This window comes from Ursus americanus, chromosome X (assembly GCF_024610735.1).
Source record: "Ursus americanus isolate L20-20 chromosome X, mUrsAme1.1.p, whole genome shotgun sequence".
In the NCBI taxonomy this organism is placed as follows: Eukaryota; Metazoa; Chordata; class Mammalia; order Carnivora; family Ursidae; genus Ursus; species Ursus americanus.
Window position 1 is genome coordinate 105759881 of NC_142164.1, and position 14693 is coordinate 105774573.

Consider the following 14693-nt stretch of genomic DNA (forward strand, 5'->3'; position numbering starts at 1 on the left):
ATAATCAGAGAATGTCTTTTTGAGGAAATGACAAGTTTAAGATTGAGATGTGTAAATGGGAGGTAATATTCAAACAATCTGGTTTCAGATTGTATTCTTCTTTATAAAGTGCTTTCAGACAGGTCTATTTTTTTTTTTTTTAAAGTAAGCTCCACGCCCAACATGGGGCTTGAACTCATGACCCTGAGGATCAAGAGTCTCATCCTCTACCAAGTGATCCAGCCAGGTACCCCTCAGTCAGGTCATTTTTCCTTGCCTATCTTATTGGCTTTTAGAGAAATTTGATGATATTATTGATGTTCCTTAGTGAAAATAACACTCCCCATTGCTTTTGTGACAATGCTTTTGAAGCTGTCTTCACATTTCTCTGACCACTCCATAGCCTCCTCTGCAGTCTCTTCTTCCTTCCCAGCCCCAGTGCGGAGCTGAGTCCCTCCCTGGGTGATTTCTCTCTCTATGGATTCAATCCTTATATTCTGGAGACTCCCAAATCAGCTACTTCTCAAGTTCCAAATTCATATGTTCAACTGTTTGATGAGTATCTCTTTCTGGATAACTCAGAGACACCTCAAATTCAATGAATCTAAAGCTCAATTTATATTCCGACCTAAATCTATTCTTGCTACTATTGCCCATTATTGCAAAATTATCTACTCTATCTCTGCAGCTAGAAAACATGGAATCTTTCTCAACTCTTCCCCTTTATCTTAACCCTCATATTCATCAGATCTTCTCTATTAGTGTTCATCCTTAGTTCAAGCCCTACTCATAGCCTAAGTAGATTATTTAAAAGATTTCTGGGGCACCTGGGTGGCTCAGTCAGTTAAGCGTCTGCATTAGGCTCAGGACATGATCCCGGAGTCCCAGGATTGAGCCCTGCATCAGGCTCCCTACTCAGGAGGGAGTCTGCTTCTCCCTCTGACCCTCTCCTATCTCATGCTCTCTCTTTCTCTCTGTCTTGCTCTTTCTTAAATAAATAAATAAGTAAAATCTTTAAAAAAATAAAACATTTCCAAATTGTTCATCTGGTCTTCAGATTATACCCACTCTATTCTTTCCTTTTTAATACCATCAGTTACCTTTTTAAAACAAATATTTGATCATTCCTACATGGTTCTCCAATATCCACACTAGAAAGTACAAATCTCTTATCATGATGTTTAGGTACTTTATAGTCTGCGCCTATTCTATCTCTTAAAGCCTAATTTTCTGCCACTGTTTCCAATGTATTTTTGTCATCTAAAATAGCTTAACCATTGTTCAAACCCACCAGGCATGCTCTTTATTCTGTGTGCCTGTGTATGCATTGTTTTATCTACATGAAATGCCTTTCCTTCTTGTTCTTCCAAACACATGCTCATCCTCCTCTAGGTTCCTTAAATATCACCTCTTTTGCAATATGAACCCATCTGTCATAGTCAAAGCTAGTTATTTTCTCTTCTGTGCCCCCATAATACTTAGTTCATACTTTTATTTTAGTAATTATACTACAGTACTGTGGTAATTTGTGTGTCACTCCCCCCCATAGGCTTTTCAAGAAGGCAGGAACTACATCTTACATCTGACACACAAGTTCTGAGTATATTAACTGATTCTTGAATTATATATAATTATCTAGTCATTTCTTATTAATTATCATCATCTTAATGGTTAACTACTTATTGAATACCTACTGTGTGCCAGGCACTGAATCAGGCACCACACAAACACCATCTCATTTGCTTTTCACAACACCTCCAAGAGGCAATTGTTATTATCTCCATTTTATATTAAAAAACCAAATTGGAACTACTGGGTTGCTCAGTCGGTTAAGTGCCTGACTCTTGATTTCAGCTCGGGCCACAATCTCAGAGTTGTGAGATCGAGCCATGCATCAGGCTCCATGCTCAGTGGGAGCTTGCTTCTCTCCCTTTCCTTCTGTCCCCCTCTTCTCCCTCTCTCAAATAAATAAATAAAATAAATCTTAAAACAATAAAAATAATAAACAAACAAACAAACCAGGGTTATGATGAAATTACTTGCCTACAAGTGTCAGTAACTGAGCCAAATTTAAATCACAGATTATTATATTACAAGACTGATGTATTTATCTCATTGTAGCTCTAGCCCCCTAACAAATATTTGTAAGAATTTAAAACCAATCAGGTGTCATATTACCTAACGTGGAAAAAAAAAATCTATGTTCCTTTAGGAATATTTAATGTATTATCAGAATCTTGCAAGATTATTTTGACACTGATTTCTCTTGTATGTTGACAAAAGTAACCATATAATGTATAATATTCAATTTTTATTGGTTGTGTACATTTAGAACATTCAAATAATTTGATTATTTTAAGGATGATTTTTCTAAAATAGGATTTCTTAATATTTATGTTACTAAATTAAAACTTTTGGAAGAGAATGGACTTTATAAGTGATTGTATACAATTGTATACCCCAAATGATGCTGTGAAAACACTAACACAAGTTTCTGAAGTAACTAAATGTAATGTCACCAGTTGAGTTATAAGCCTCTTTAATTTTTAATTTGGAACTATATAATATATCAAATTTAACAAAGGAGGAAAATACCACTTCCAGTCAGTTGAGAAGTAGGGGAGTTTTTCCTACTTGCATTTAAATTATTTTTAAATAGAGAAGAAAAAGAAGGAAGGAAACTAAAAAAAGAAAAAAAAATTTTTAAATGGAAATAATACAAGTTTCCCTTCCCAACAGTTAATGCCCTTACCAGTGCACACAGAAGGTCAACTGCTTCCAAGATCAATTCCTGATGGCCAATGCGGCTGACCCCCAGATCTTCTAGCTCCTGATGCGTAATGCGCAGCAGCTGGTCTCCACTGATCTTCTCCCTCTCGAAGTTCTTAATATACTGCTGCAAACAGTCATCAAGACCTGCAGAAGAAAAATATGGAAGACCAGAATGAAAAAACAATTGAACAAAACAAACAGAAAAATAAAATAAGCATTAACGCCTACCAAGTCACAAGTTAGTCTGTTTCAACTCCGACTAGTTCAATCATTCACTTTTTTTCTACCCATATATGGACTGCAGGAGGAAAAAAACCACTTCATGATATCTCTAGTTGTTAGGTTCCTATATGAATTTTCCTCAGCAATTATTAGAAATCTTTACCTCATTTCTCAAGCAGTTTTCTTTGCTGCTTATTTCATAAAGTGTGCTAACAAGCAGGTTCTCCCCACTTCTAAACTTACCTACACTTCACTCCTCCTTTCTTCTTTAACCCCACTGCAGAGGGAGAGTTATCCTTCCTTCCTGTACAAGACTAATCAATCTTCCTGTGCTCTGGAATCCCGCCTTCTGCCACCTTAACACTACTTCGACAATTAAAAAAATTAAACGCTTTCTTTATTTCAACCATTTCCTAGCCACCGACTCCTGTATTCAAACCTCTACCAGCTTAAAAAACAAAATAAACAAAACAAAAACCTTTCCTTGATTTCTTTGATCCTGTATTCCCCCTCTAGTTTGTTATTCCCTTCAGAGCCAAGCCCCTTACCCCAATGTAAATGTACTCCCTATGCAACGGTACTCCCTAATCCACTAACATTATGTAGATTTCACCCAAATTCAAAAGTGGAATCCAGAGTGGATACATTTTTCAAGATTACTCAATGCACTTCATAAGTGAATAGCCAGGCTATAGATTGGGTCAGCTTCAACTGCCTATGAAATAACCTGATACAAATGGTGAACTGGACTAACAAGATTACTTCTCTCTGGATTTTTAAGTAAGGAGCACCAAGAAAATGAGGCAATTAGCAAAAACTAAAAGGTCTTAATCTTAAATCGGGCCATAAGATCTCTCATCTAGACTAAAGCGTTTTATGGGTTTCCTGCTGCAAGTCACTATCCCCTCCAATTCATCTCTCCCAACATAAAAATTCTGATGTCATTCTTTATCTTAAAGCTTTTCAGTTTCCTCATATTTATGACAGAATAAAATCTGAACTCCTTTATATAGTGTTCAAGGCCCTTCCTGATCTAGACCTTGCCTCCTATACAGACTCATTCCAGACACACTCCACACTTCCCAATCTCCCACTCTACACTATAGACCTCCATTACAATTCCCACATTGTATTATATTTTGTTCCCATCTCTTTATGCCCAATAAATAGCTTGGAAATTCCTTGAAGTTGGGGACCGTGTCTTCTGAATGAAAACCCAGGGCTCAGCACAGTGACCAACACAGAGTAGGGCTCAGTAAGTGCAAAATGAACAAATCAGACATGTAATTCTATATCACCTGGTCAGAGAAAATCAGGAACATTTTAAATAAGAGCTAAATCTAAAAATAAGAGTGGAGGGAAAGAACATTTGGTACATATCATTTTGAGGCACTCATATCTTAATACGTTGCAGAATAATAGGAGACAACGCTATTGAGTTATTTTTCTCATGATTCTTCTATGTAAAGGAATGATAAAGGATCTTTGAGAGCACCAATGCCACCAGCATCATTAGTAAGGTTACAGAACAAGTTACATAATATGTGGCGGAGGAGAAATAAGGGAGAGATCTCATTAATTGCTGCCTAATTTAACTATCAAGGTGTCTTACCCCATAATAGAGGAAGTATCTTGGCTCCTGTATTTAAAATGTAAAATATATGGCAAATATACAGCTAGGATATTATAATAAAATTATAATAATGTCACTGTGTCAGTACGTATATTTATGAATTATAAGGTGCTTTTACATACATTTTTTCTTACCTGAATTATAAATAATAAATGACCTTATAATATTTTAGAGTTGTTGTTTTTGACTGAAAGGTCAAAATCAACATCTCAAATGTATATATAGAGAAAATATGATCCAAATAAGCCATCTACAAAAATCACAAAAGTGAATACATTATAATATTGGCTAAGGGCCCAACTTCATGATTCTAGGATCTACACGGCATACACGTAACAATTAAAACTGCCTCACTCACTCATACACTATTTTATTTAAAGTAGAGCTGTCCTATTTTCAAGAATGAGAAATTCTTTAGTGATTATGACTAGACTTCAACACAGTAACATTTATTCAATACATAAAATGGAAACAAATATACACTAGATTTTAAAAGTGTTATTACCTACTTCTTTTTTTTAGAGCTCTAATGTGGCATATATTATCTCTTTACTTTCCACCAAATTTTACCCTAAGTTGGTCTATGTTCTAAATTATTATAAGTCAAGTTTATAACCTCCACTTACAAATTGCTATTATTAAGAAACCATACAGAAAATAAATTTTGATCCATACTCTAAAAACCACACAAATGTATCATGAAGAAAATTGTGCACTTTTGTCAAAAGAAAACATTAAACAAACTATATGCATTATTTTGTCTAAAACCATGCCTTAAAACAATTAAAAAGAAGTCTTGAAATCATTACTATGACATGTGTCTCTGACTTTTTCAGTGAATTATACTGCTTTCCACCATCTGCAAGGAAGAGGAATGAACATAATCATGGATCTAGAAAGATGTTCCAAAAATAATGAAACATTCACAAAATGATGACATTTGAGAGACGTCCTAAGGATGCACAGATTTCCAGTAAATCAACAGTATTACAAAAGATGGAGTAAAATAAATTAAGCCACTATAAGTGGAAGTAGTTATGAAACGTGCAAATTATTATATTTAATGTTCAAAATCTCTTTTTAAAAAAAGATTTTATTTATTTATTTGAGAGAGAGAGAGACCATGTGTGAGCGGGGAGAGGTACAGGCGGAGGGAGAAAGAATCTGAAACTCAGTGCAGAGTGCGGAGCCTGGCTTAGGGCTGGATCCCAGGACTGGGAGAACATGACCTGAGCTGAAACCAAGAGTGGGATGCTTAACCAACTGAGCCACCCAGGTGCCCTAATGTTCAAAATCTTAAAAACCCACTTAAAATGGTATTAAGAAGATGACTCTATCCCTACTCCAGGAAATTTTACTTTATACACCATTTTATACATAATACATGTGCTCTTATCTATAAACAGAACACTATGATATTTAAAGCAAAAAATAAAAATTTAAATTCATTTGTTAGAGTTCTATTGTCACTATTTACTATGAGAACAAAGATCAACAAATGACGATTTGTGAGGACCTCTGTCCCTTCTGCAAAAAAAGGTCAGGAAATTAAAATGAACACATATTAATCCGATATTCTTTTGCTGGACTCAGTACATGAATGATAATTCAAGGCAGAAGGTCTTAATTTTAATGTAGTTTTCAGTCCCCTTATTTCACTGACACTGCTTTTTTCCAAGATCACCAATGACCAAAATCACACCAGACTCAACTGTCTCATTTACAATCTCATTCTCCCTAAGCAAGTTATTTCTCTATTTCTACCACCATTTTTCTAGTCTCAGAACCATCTTAGATGATTCCCCAATTTAATCTCTTATCCTGTCAGTTAGTGAGGAACATAATTTCTTCATTCAAAATAGCTCTTTCTTTTTCTATGTCCTTTCATTTCTGATCTCATTGTCACTAGCTTACTCATGCTGTACAGCCTGCCCTGATGCCCATCTGCTCCCCCCTGGCATCAGTCTGTCCAGTCTATCACTGTCGGATCTCTAAAAACACTCTTTGATCAAGCCATTTCCCAATTCAAAAATGTCAAGGAGTCTTCCTGCCAAGAGGTTAAAATTCAAAAATCTTTTTTTTTTAATTTTTAAGGCTTTTTTGGGGGAAGAGGTCTTGTATGTTATTGTCAGTTGGCATTTGTGTATTAACTGCAACAACACTATAGACAATAAAAGCATTTTCTATGTTACAAACAGCCAGAAAGCTCCTATAAAAATGCTTTTCTTCTATGCACAGGATAATATATAACGATAAATGATCTAGCAAAGATAATTCCTATTTAAGATCCTGTGATACTTCCTAAGCCATCTGAAAAGGATGAAGTCACATTCAATAGCATTTTGGCACTAAATGACTTTACTGTATTCTAATTATTGGCTAACCTATGTAATTATATAAACTATTTAACAGATACCCAGAATATTTAATAAAACAAATTCCTGAAGTATTCTAGAAAAATGAGATTTTACTCTAGAACCTATGTAGTTAAAAATTTGTTTAACAATTTCTTTTTTTTAAGATTTTATTTATTTGACAGAGAGAGAGAGAGACAGCCAGCGAGGGAGGGAACACAAGCAGGGGAGTGGGAGAGGAAGAAGCAGGCTCCCAGCAGAGCAGGGAGCCCGATGCAGGGCTCGATCCCAGGACCCTGGGATCATGACCCGAGCCGAAGGCAGACACTTAACAACTGAGCCACCCAGGTGCCCCTGTTTAACAATTTCCATATAGCTCTTGGATGATATAGCCTTATAAATTCTTGCTTTAATTCAGAGATGAGCTGCCCATCACTCTTACCTAGTAAGTAAAAGTGTATTTAACTCTTTGCTGTGCTTTTGATTATATTCTAGTTTATATTTTGTTCAACCAAAAAAATAATAAGGAAAAGTTTTCTTCAAAAACATCTATGCCACTACACAATTCTGAATTCCAACAACAACAAAAAAGGCAGTGTCTGTTTTAACGACTGAGAAACAACGTGAACAAGAATGACCAACTGTGGGGTATCCATACCATGAAATACTACTCAGCAATAAAAAGGGATCTATTGATATACACACAATGTGGATGGATCTCAAAGGTATTATGCTAAGTGAAAATGGCAACTCTGAAAGAAGTTATTGAATGATTCCATTTATACTACATACTGAAAAAAGGCAAAACTATAGCAACAGAAAACAGATTAGTAGTTGCCAGGGATTGGGAATGTGAAGAGGCTAAGCAGCAGGAGGGAGTTTTTCTGGGGTTGATAAAACTGTTTTGTATCATGACTGTGGTGTGCTGGTGATATAATTCTATACACGTGTTAAAACGGTTACAACTCTAACACCGAAAAACTCCATTTTATTCTGTTAATTTAAAAAAAATTTTTTAGTTACAAATGAATTACAGGCAACAAACATTTGGAAAATACTATTAAACTCAAAATTTCATTGAAAAATTTTCCTTCTAATGTTTTCTCATGGTGTTTGATATAAAAGACCCAGACCAGAGAACAGTGTTTCCAGCATTCCATTCAGCAACTATTTGTTAAGCGCCTACTAAGTTTGGAGCAGTGTACACTAATGCATTCAACTACCTATGAAAAGACTCCTTTGCTCTGCTGATTGACAGAGATGAAAGGCTATAAACAGAATTCTCCCTAAGAAGCTGTATAGGATACAATGTGTGTAGACTGATGCATTAGAAAACCAATCACTGCCTGTGGTCTTTGGAAGACTTCTAAGAAGCCCAAGCCTCACTACACTGATCGTCATCCTTTCTCCTCTTCTCAGACCTACTTTTTTTCTCTAACAATTTAATGTTGTCTTTAAGAGACTAAAAAAAATCTTGACTGGGTAACAATATGCAACTGTTCCATTTCACAAAATCATTCAGCTTTCTTACAATCTGTTTCTAGTTCTTCATTTTAAACGAGAGTAGATTTTAAATGCTAGGCAACTTCAAAATGAATTTCCAAGAAATATCTGGTTTAAAACTCCCCTCTGTACAAAATGACCAAAAGAAAGCAAAAGTAAAGAAGAAAACTTAATCAGCACTAAAACCTGGAGACAGTGCCAACCACCTAACAGATTCAAGATTTAATGTTAAAAAAATAAAAAGAGAAAAAAATCTAGGTTTTGTATCAAACCAGAGCCAGAAACCGTAAAGAAAAAGACAGATATATTTGATTACATAAAAATTAAGTTTTTGTTATGACATATCAAATCAGAATATTCACCAAAAAGTCCTTGAAACATATCCAGTGATACACTATATCAAGGTCAACTAATGAGGACCAAGTAACCCACGGACATACTATCAAGTCCTTAAAACTGCTCAGTTTTAAAATAGTGATACATGGTAATCTGACATAGCAACCTTAAAATGCACATCACACAAAACAATGTTTGAATGGTTTTATAATTTTTAATTTTTAAAGTTTTGTATCCAGAATGTGGTAAAGCAGCTGGACAAGCATTTTTTCTCAAAGTGATTTTTAGGACAGCTGACAAGATTTTTTTTTTTTTTAAGATTTTCTTTATTTATTTGAGAGAGAGACAGAAAGAGAGAGAGAGCACGGTTTGGGGGGGCAGGTGGCAGAGGCAGAGGGAGAAGCAAACTCCCAGCTGAGCAGGGAGCCTGACAAGGGGCTGGATCCGAGGCCCCTGAGATCATGACCTGAGCAGAACAAAGGCAGACACTTAACCAAATGAGCCACCCAGGTGCCCCGCTTACAATCTTTTAAATTCTTTTAAAGTAAACATAAAATAAACTCTAAATATTATGCAATTATTCTGCACTTTCATCTTTTAATTTCTAAAAACAAAGTCTAAAATGATTTTAATGACATGTTCAGTAAACAAAGACTGGTTTTATCATGAAGCTTAAAGCTATTATATACTTAAGAATCCATATACAACATTTTTCAAAGATAACATTTTCTCCCTCAAATTAACAGTCCATTTCACATAGTTTTAAGTAACACCGAAACTATTTATTTCTTTGCAAGTCTTCACAGTCTTTGCTAAGAATATTTTATTAACAGAAAAATGACTTTAGTAAGAATCGCAGGTAGACCAAGCATAAGGAATTAGTTGCAAACCTAGAGATTAGTGATGTCTTTTATTTTACAACTTAATAGATAATCTTTTTTTTTTTCTTTTGGTATGTGTAAGGAAGCTTAAGGCCATCTAAGCCTTACATCTTTCATTCCAGCATTCAAGAACCTCCAAATTCAGGCCCCAAACTACTTTTCTGACATTCTCTCTTACACGTTCATATATTGTATGCTGTATCCAAATTGAACAACTCAACTATTTCCTTAATGTAATTATTCCTATTACCCAGAATAATATTTACATATTCTACATATTTAGTTATTGAAATCCTGTCAGGTCTTGATCATTAAATCAGATGGATTTCTCTTCTCTTTGTATCTATGGATTTTACACCTATGGTACTTATTACTCATGCTGTTTTGTTATAATCTTTGTATTAGCGTCTTATTCCCCCAACAGATTAGGGAACCCTGAAGGGTAGCATCACTGACTCCTTCATACAGCACTGAGCACAGAGGGCATCTGATACATAATCAGTCAGTCCTTCATTTAATCGATATTTACAGAGGTGATTACTATGTGCTAAGCACTGGGAATCAAATGCTGAGCAAAGACTGACATGGCCATTGACTTTATGGAGTTTATATAATACTGAAGATGACCATTAATCATTTAATTGACAAAACAGATGTATAAATACAGGCCACAGTAACTGTTATGAAGGAAAAAATGACGTGCTGTGAGAAACTATGCTGAGATGACAAGTCAGGAATGGAAGACTTACTTGAGGAATCGATGATTACATTATGATTCGTAAGCTTAAAGATTGTTAAGTAGGCAAAGAGGAGGAGTGAACAATGCAGGCAAAAGAAACAACATATGCAAAGACCCTGTGCTACAAAAAGGAACACCGTACATTGGAAAAACTGAAAGAATTTTGTGTGACTGAAATACAGAGATAAAAGAATGGAACAGGATAGGGTTAGAGTGACAGGCCAGGGGCAAGATGATGCAGTGTGACCCAAGAGCAATGAGAAGGTATCAAAGGATTTGAAAGAGACAGCATTAAAAGTGTTCTGTGTTTTGTGAACACTACTCCAGCTGTAGTATAGTAAATGAATTGGAGGCTGCCAAGAGAGGCAGGCAGGTTGGGTGACATTTGAAATAATGTATTTATCAAATGCTAGTAATCTGCCCAAGAATGATGGCAGGAAAGGAAGAGAAGACTGGAAAGAAGACAAAACATGCAGGAGTTGATGCTGGATTAGATGTGATGGAGGGCTGGCCATGGAAAGGAAGATGATGCCTATATTTCTGGATTACAGAAATGGATTAATGGTGGCATTATTCAGAGACAATGAAAACACCGCAGAAGTAGTTTAGGGTAGCTGGCTCTCTTCTGGACATACTGAGATTACAGTTCCTTTGAGGTAGCAATGTTGAGTAGTCAGTCAAAAATAATGGTCTGCTCTGGAGAAATATATTTGAAAGTCCCTGGTATCTAGGTAGAAAATTGAAGCCATGAGTGTTACTGAGACAAAATAGGGGAAATGAGTAGAGCAAAAAGAGGATTTAGAACTGAACTTTAAGAACCCCAAAATGGAAAGGCTTGTTACAGGCAAACCTACAAAGAAAACTAAGTGCAGCTAGAGAGCAATGAAAAAAAAAATGAAGAAAGGGTGGTGTCATGGAAGCCAATGGAAGAAAATGTTTCAAGACTGGCAGTAAAGGACTGTGGTAAAAAAAAAAAAACCAAAAACCAAAAAACAAAACAAAGCAAAACAAAAACAAAAAACAAAAAAAACTCCAATCTATGGGTCAGATTACTACAGTTCAAAGCCCACTCTGAATTTGACAATTAGGAGTTATCTGTGACTTTAACCAGAGAATATTATAATGATAGAAATAGAAGTCAGACAGGACATAGAGTTGATGGGTGAGAAAGTGGAGGGCTTGCATGTGGAATATTTTTTTGGGGAGATTATGTGGTATTGGTGAAGACTGGAGAGTGGATAGGACCTGTCATGTCAGGTCAAAGGGACTCTTGTTATATCAATTTTAGACATGAAGGAACAAAACCTTTGTGAAATTAAGTAGCTTCCTAAATCTACACGGTAAGTAACTGACTGGCAGAGCAAGGATTAAAACCTAGGCCCAGAGGATTCTGAAGTTCAATTTATTTTGACTACATCAGACTATCTCAAGACTGAAAAAATATATCTTAACAATAAAGCGGATTTATACATTAGCAAAAAAGTAAATGGAGCTTGACTGAAGCATACAGTTACTAAAATGAAGAAGGGATAACATAGGACAGTGGCTAATAAAATCATACTCTTCCAAACCTACATAAAAGAAATCATTTAAAACTACCAAGGACTGGGGGGCCTGGGTGGCTCAGTCAGTCAAGCGTCCGACTCTTGATTTCGGCTCAGGTCATGATGAGATCAAGCCCCACATTGGGCTCATGCTGGGCGTGTCACCTGCTTGAGATTCTCTGTCCCTCTCCCTCTGCCCCTCCTCCACTCTAAAAAAAACTACCAAGGACCGAATTCCACACTAATATACCCGGATGAATTGAACACAGTGTACAGTACCCAGTTGACATCTGATCTGAGGCTGCATTAAAACGAATGAAAGGAGCAGCACTGCATACGGTTTTTAGATGTCACTGAACCCTTCAGTTGCCCTTTTCCAACAAGCAAGCGGTTGCTCTATAACAAATAGTATATGATTTCTTTTCATGAGGATTCCTAATCAAACCAAATAAAATAGAGAAAAGAAGGACAATTTTCTTCTGGGTCTTTTCTTATTTACTGTGTCCTGATTTTTTTAGAAAAATGCTAAGCTGGCAACAATCTTCCATTATTTCCAAATGGAAGAATTGATGCTGATCAACAATAATACCTTTCATTTATTTTTTGTGCTCACCATGTGCCAAGCACTGTTTCAAGCACTTCACAAATATTTTCTCATTTAATCCTTAGAACAATCTTATGAATTACATATTGTTATCTTGATTTTACAGATAAAAAATAGAGATTTGGAGATCATACCCAGGATCCCACAGCTTAATAAACAGAAAGGCAAAGTCTAAACTCAAGTTCATCTGACTCCAAATCCCTGCCCTTAAAGCCTAAACTAAATTAGAGTAAGTTGGTGAAGGGTGGAAAGGGTTGTTTTCAATCCTCAAAAGGACTGTTCCCAAACTGATCATCTGTACCATACCAAAAGATGCTATGCCAAAAATATTTTTTCATTTTCCATTTAAAACTTTAAATACATTGTTTTAAAGAACATGTGTTTAGGGGCACCTGGGTGGCTCAGTCGTTAAGCATCTGCCTTCGACTCAGGTCATGATCCCAGGGTCCTGGGATCGAGCCCCACATCGCATCGGGCTCCCAGCTCAGCAGGAAGCCTGCTTCTCCCTCTCCCACTCCCCCTGCTTGTGTTCCCTCTCTCGCTGCCTCTCTGTCAAATAAATAAATAAAATCTTAAAAAAAATAAAAAAGAACATGTATTTAAATTACATTTTGTATCAAAATGGATTTAAATTTGTTGTTTGTATACCCACCCATGCACAATTCAGAAAGGTAACACAAATTAAAAGTAGGTGAGAAAACTATAAAGGAAAATACCATTAGTCATAAAATTGGAGCCAGAAATAATGGTAATATAAGAAATTCATACCAATGAAGAACATGACACTTGCTAAAGTGTGGGAAGAGCTAGAACATTGGCTGTGAATTACCTAGAAGCTGATAAAGATGAAAACAGCATTAGGTACATAGTTAAAAACATTCATTAGATAAAAGCAAGCCAGTTTTTCAGAGAAACTCATCTATTCCTGATCCTAAAACCAGAAAAAAAGATTTCTTAAGGGAAAAAAATCCTTGTGTGATATAATGAACACTGCCTTCAATAAACAGTTTCAATAAATACAACCACAAGTTCCCATTGGAGTACTTCTTACAGCAATGCTGAAATATATTTTTCCCCAAAATCATATTATATTGTATACCAAATAACAACTTATCATAAAAAATATTTGTATTTACTGGCTTTAAAGAGGTTACAATTTGTCAACAGAGGTTATAATTCTATGGAGAAAATAGCTAGCAGGATTTTTCTTACATAATGGTAAGAAATAAATAGGTGAGTTGTATTTGAATTATCTTGGAAAACTGATAGTTTGTCAAAAGGTGCCTAAAATGTTTTGGAAATGCATACTATATGTTTATTCAATATAATGACAATTTAAAATGAAAGACTCCTGGGGTACCGGCTGGTTCGGTTGGCGGAGCATGTGACTCCTGATCTCAGGGTCATGAATTCAAGCCCCACGTTGGGCATGGAGCCTACCTATAAAAATATAAAATAAAATGAAAGACACATATTGCCATACTTCATATCTTTTTTTAAAAAAGATTTTATTTATTTATTTGACAGAGAGAGACAGCCAGCAAGAGAGGGAACACAAGCAGGGACAGTGGGAGAGGAAGAAGTAGGCTCCCACAGAGCAGGGAGCCTGATGCAGGGCTCGATCCCAGGACCCTGGGACCATGACCGGAGCTGAAGGCAGACGCTTAATGACTGAGCCACCTGGGCGCCCCTGCCATACTTCATATCTTGAAAAGCGTGTTTATAGATTTTGACTTTAAAAAGTACATCACAGGAAACAAACGAAATAGATAAAATGGACTTTATCAAAGTTAAAAACTTTTGTCCAGTAAAGGACACTATAAACAGAGAAAAAGGGGGCACTTGGGTAGCTCAGTCAGTGAAGCATCTGCCTTCGGCTCAGGTCCTGGGACGGAGCCCCACATTGGGCTCCTTGCTCAGCAGGGAGCCTGCTTCTCCCTATCCCTCTGCCTGCCGCTCCCCCCTGCTCGTACTCACTCTCTCTCTGTGTCAAATAAATAAATAAATAAATAAACAAATAAATTAATTAATAAAATCTTTAACAAACAGAGAAAAAGGCAACCCACAGAATGGGAAAAAATATTTGCAAATCATAAATCTGACATGGGATTGAGAATACATTAAGA

The 14693-nt window shown here is 36.0% G+C and overlaps 1 protein-coding gene and 1 long non-coding RNA gene across 7 annotated transcripts in view; one reads left to right on the forward strand and one right to left on the reverse strand.

The window, feature by feature from the left end:
* Positions 1–2982, forward strand: part of LOC123797216 (uncharacterized) — a 210469-nt gene extending 207487 nt beyond the window's left edge. For both annotated transcript variants that reach the window (XR_006780901.2, XR_015723458.1), the window contains one exon: positions 2719–2982. This is a non-coding gene — a long non-coding RNA (uncharacterized LOC123797216). The remainder of the gene's footprint in view (positions 1–2718) is intronic.
* Positions 1–14693, reverse strand: part of CNKSR2 (connector enhancer of kinase suppressor of Ras 2) — a 255489-nt gene that overhangs the window by 202008 nt on the left and 38788 nt on the right. For all 5 annotated transcript variants that reach the window (XM_087860268.1, XM_087860267.1, XM_045804992.2 and 2 more), the window contains exon 2: positions 2732–2895. In XM_087860268.1, coding sequence (XP_087716394.1) covers positions 2732–2895 — 164 coding nt within the window. The remainder of the gene's footprint in view (positions 1–2731; positions 2896–14693) is intronic.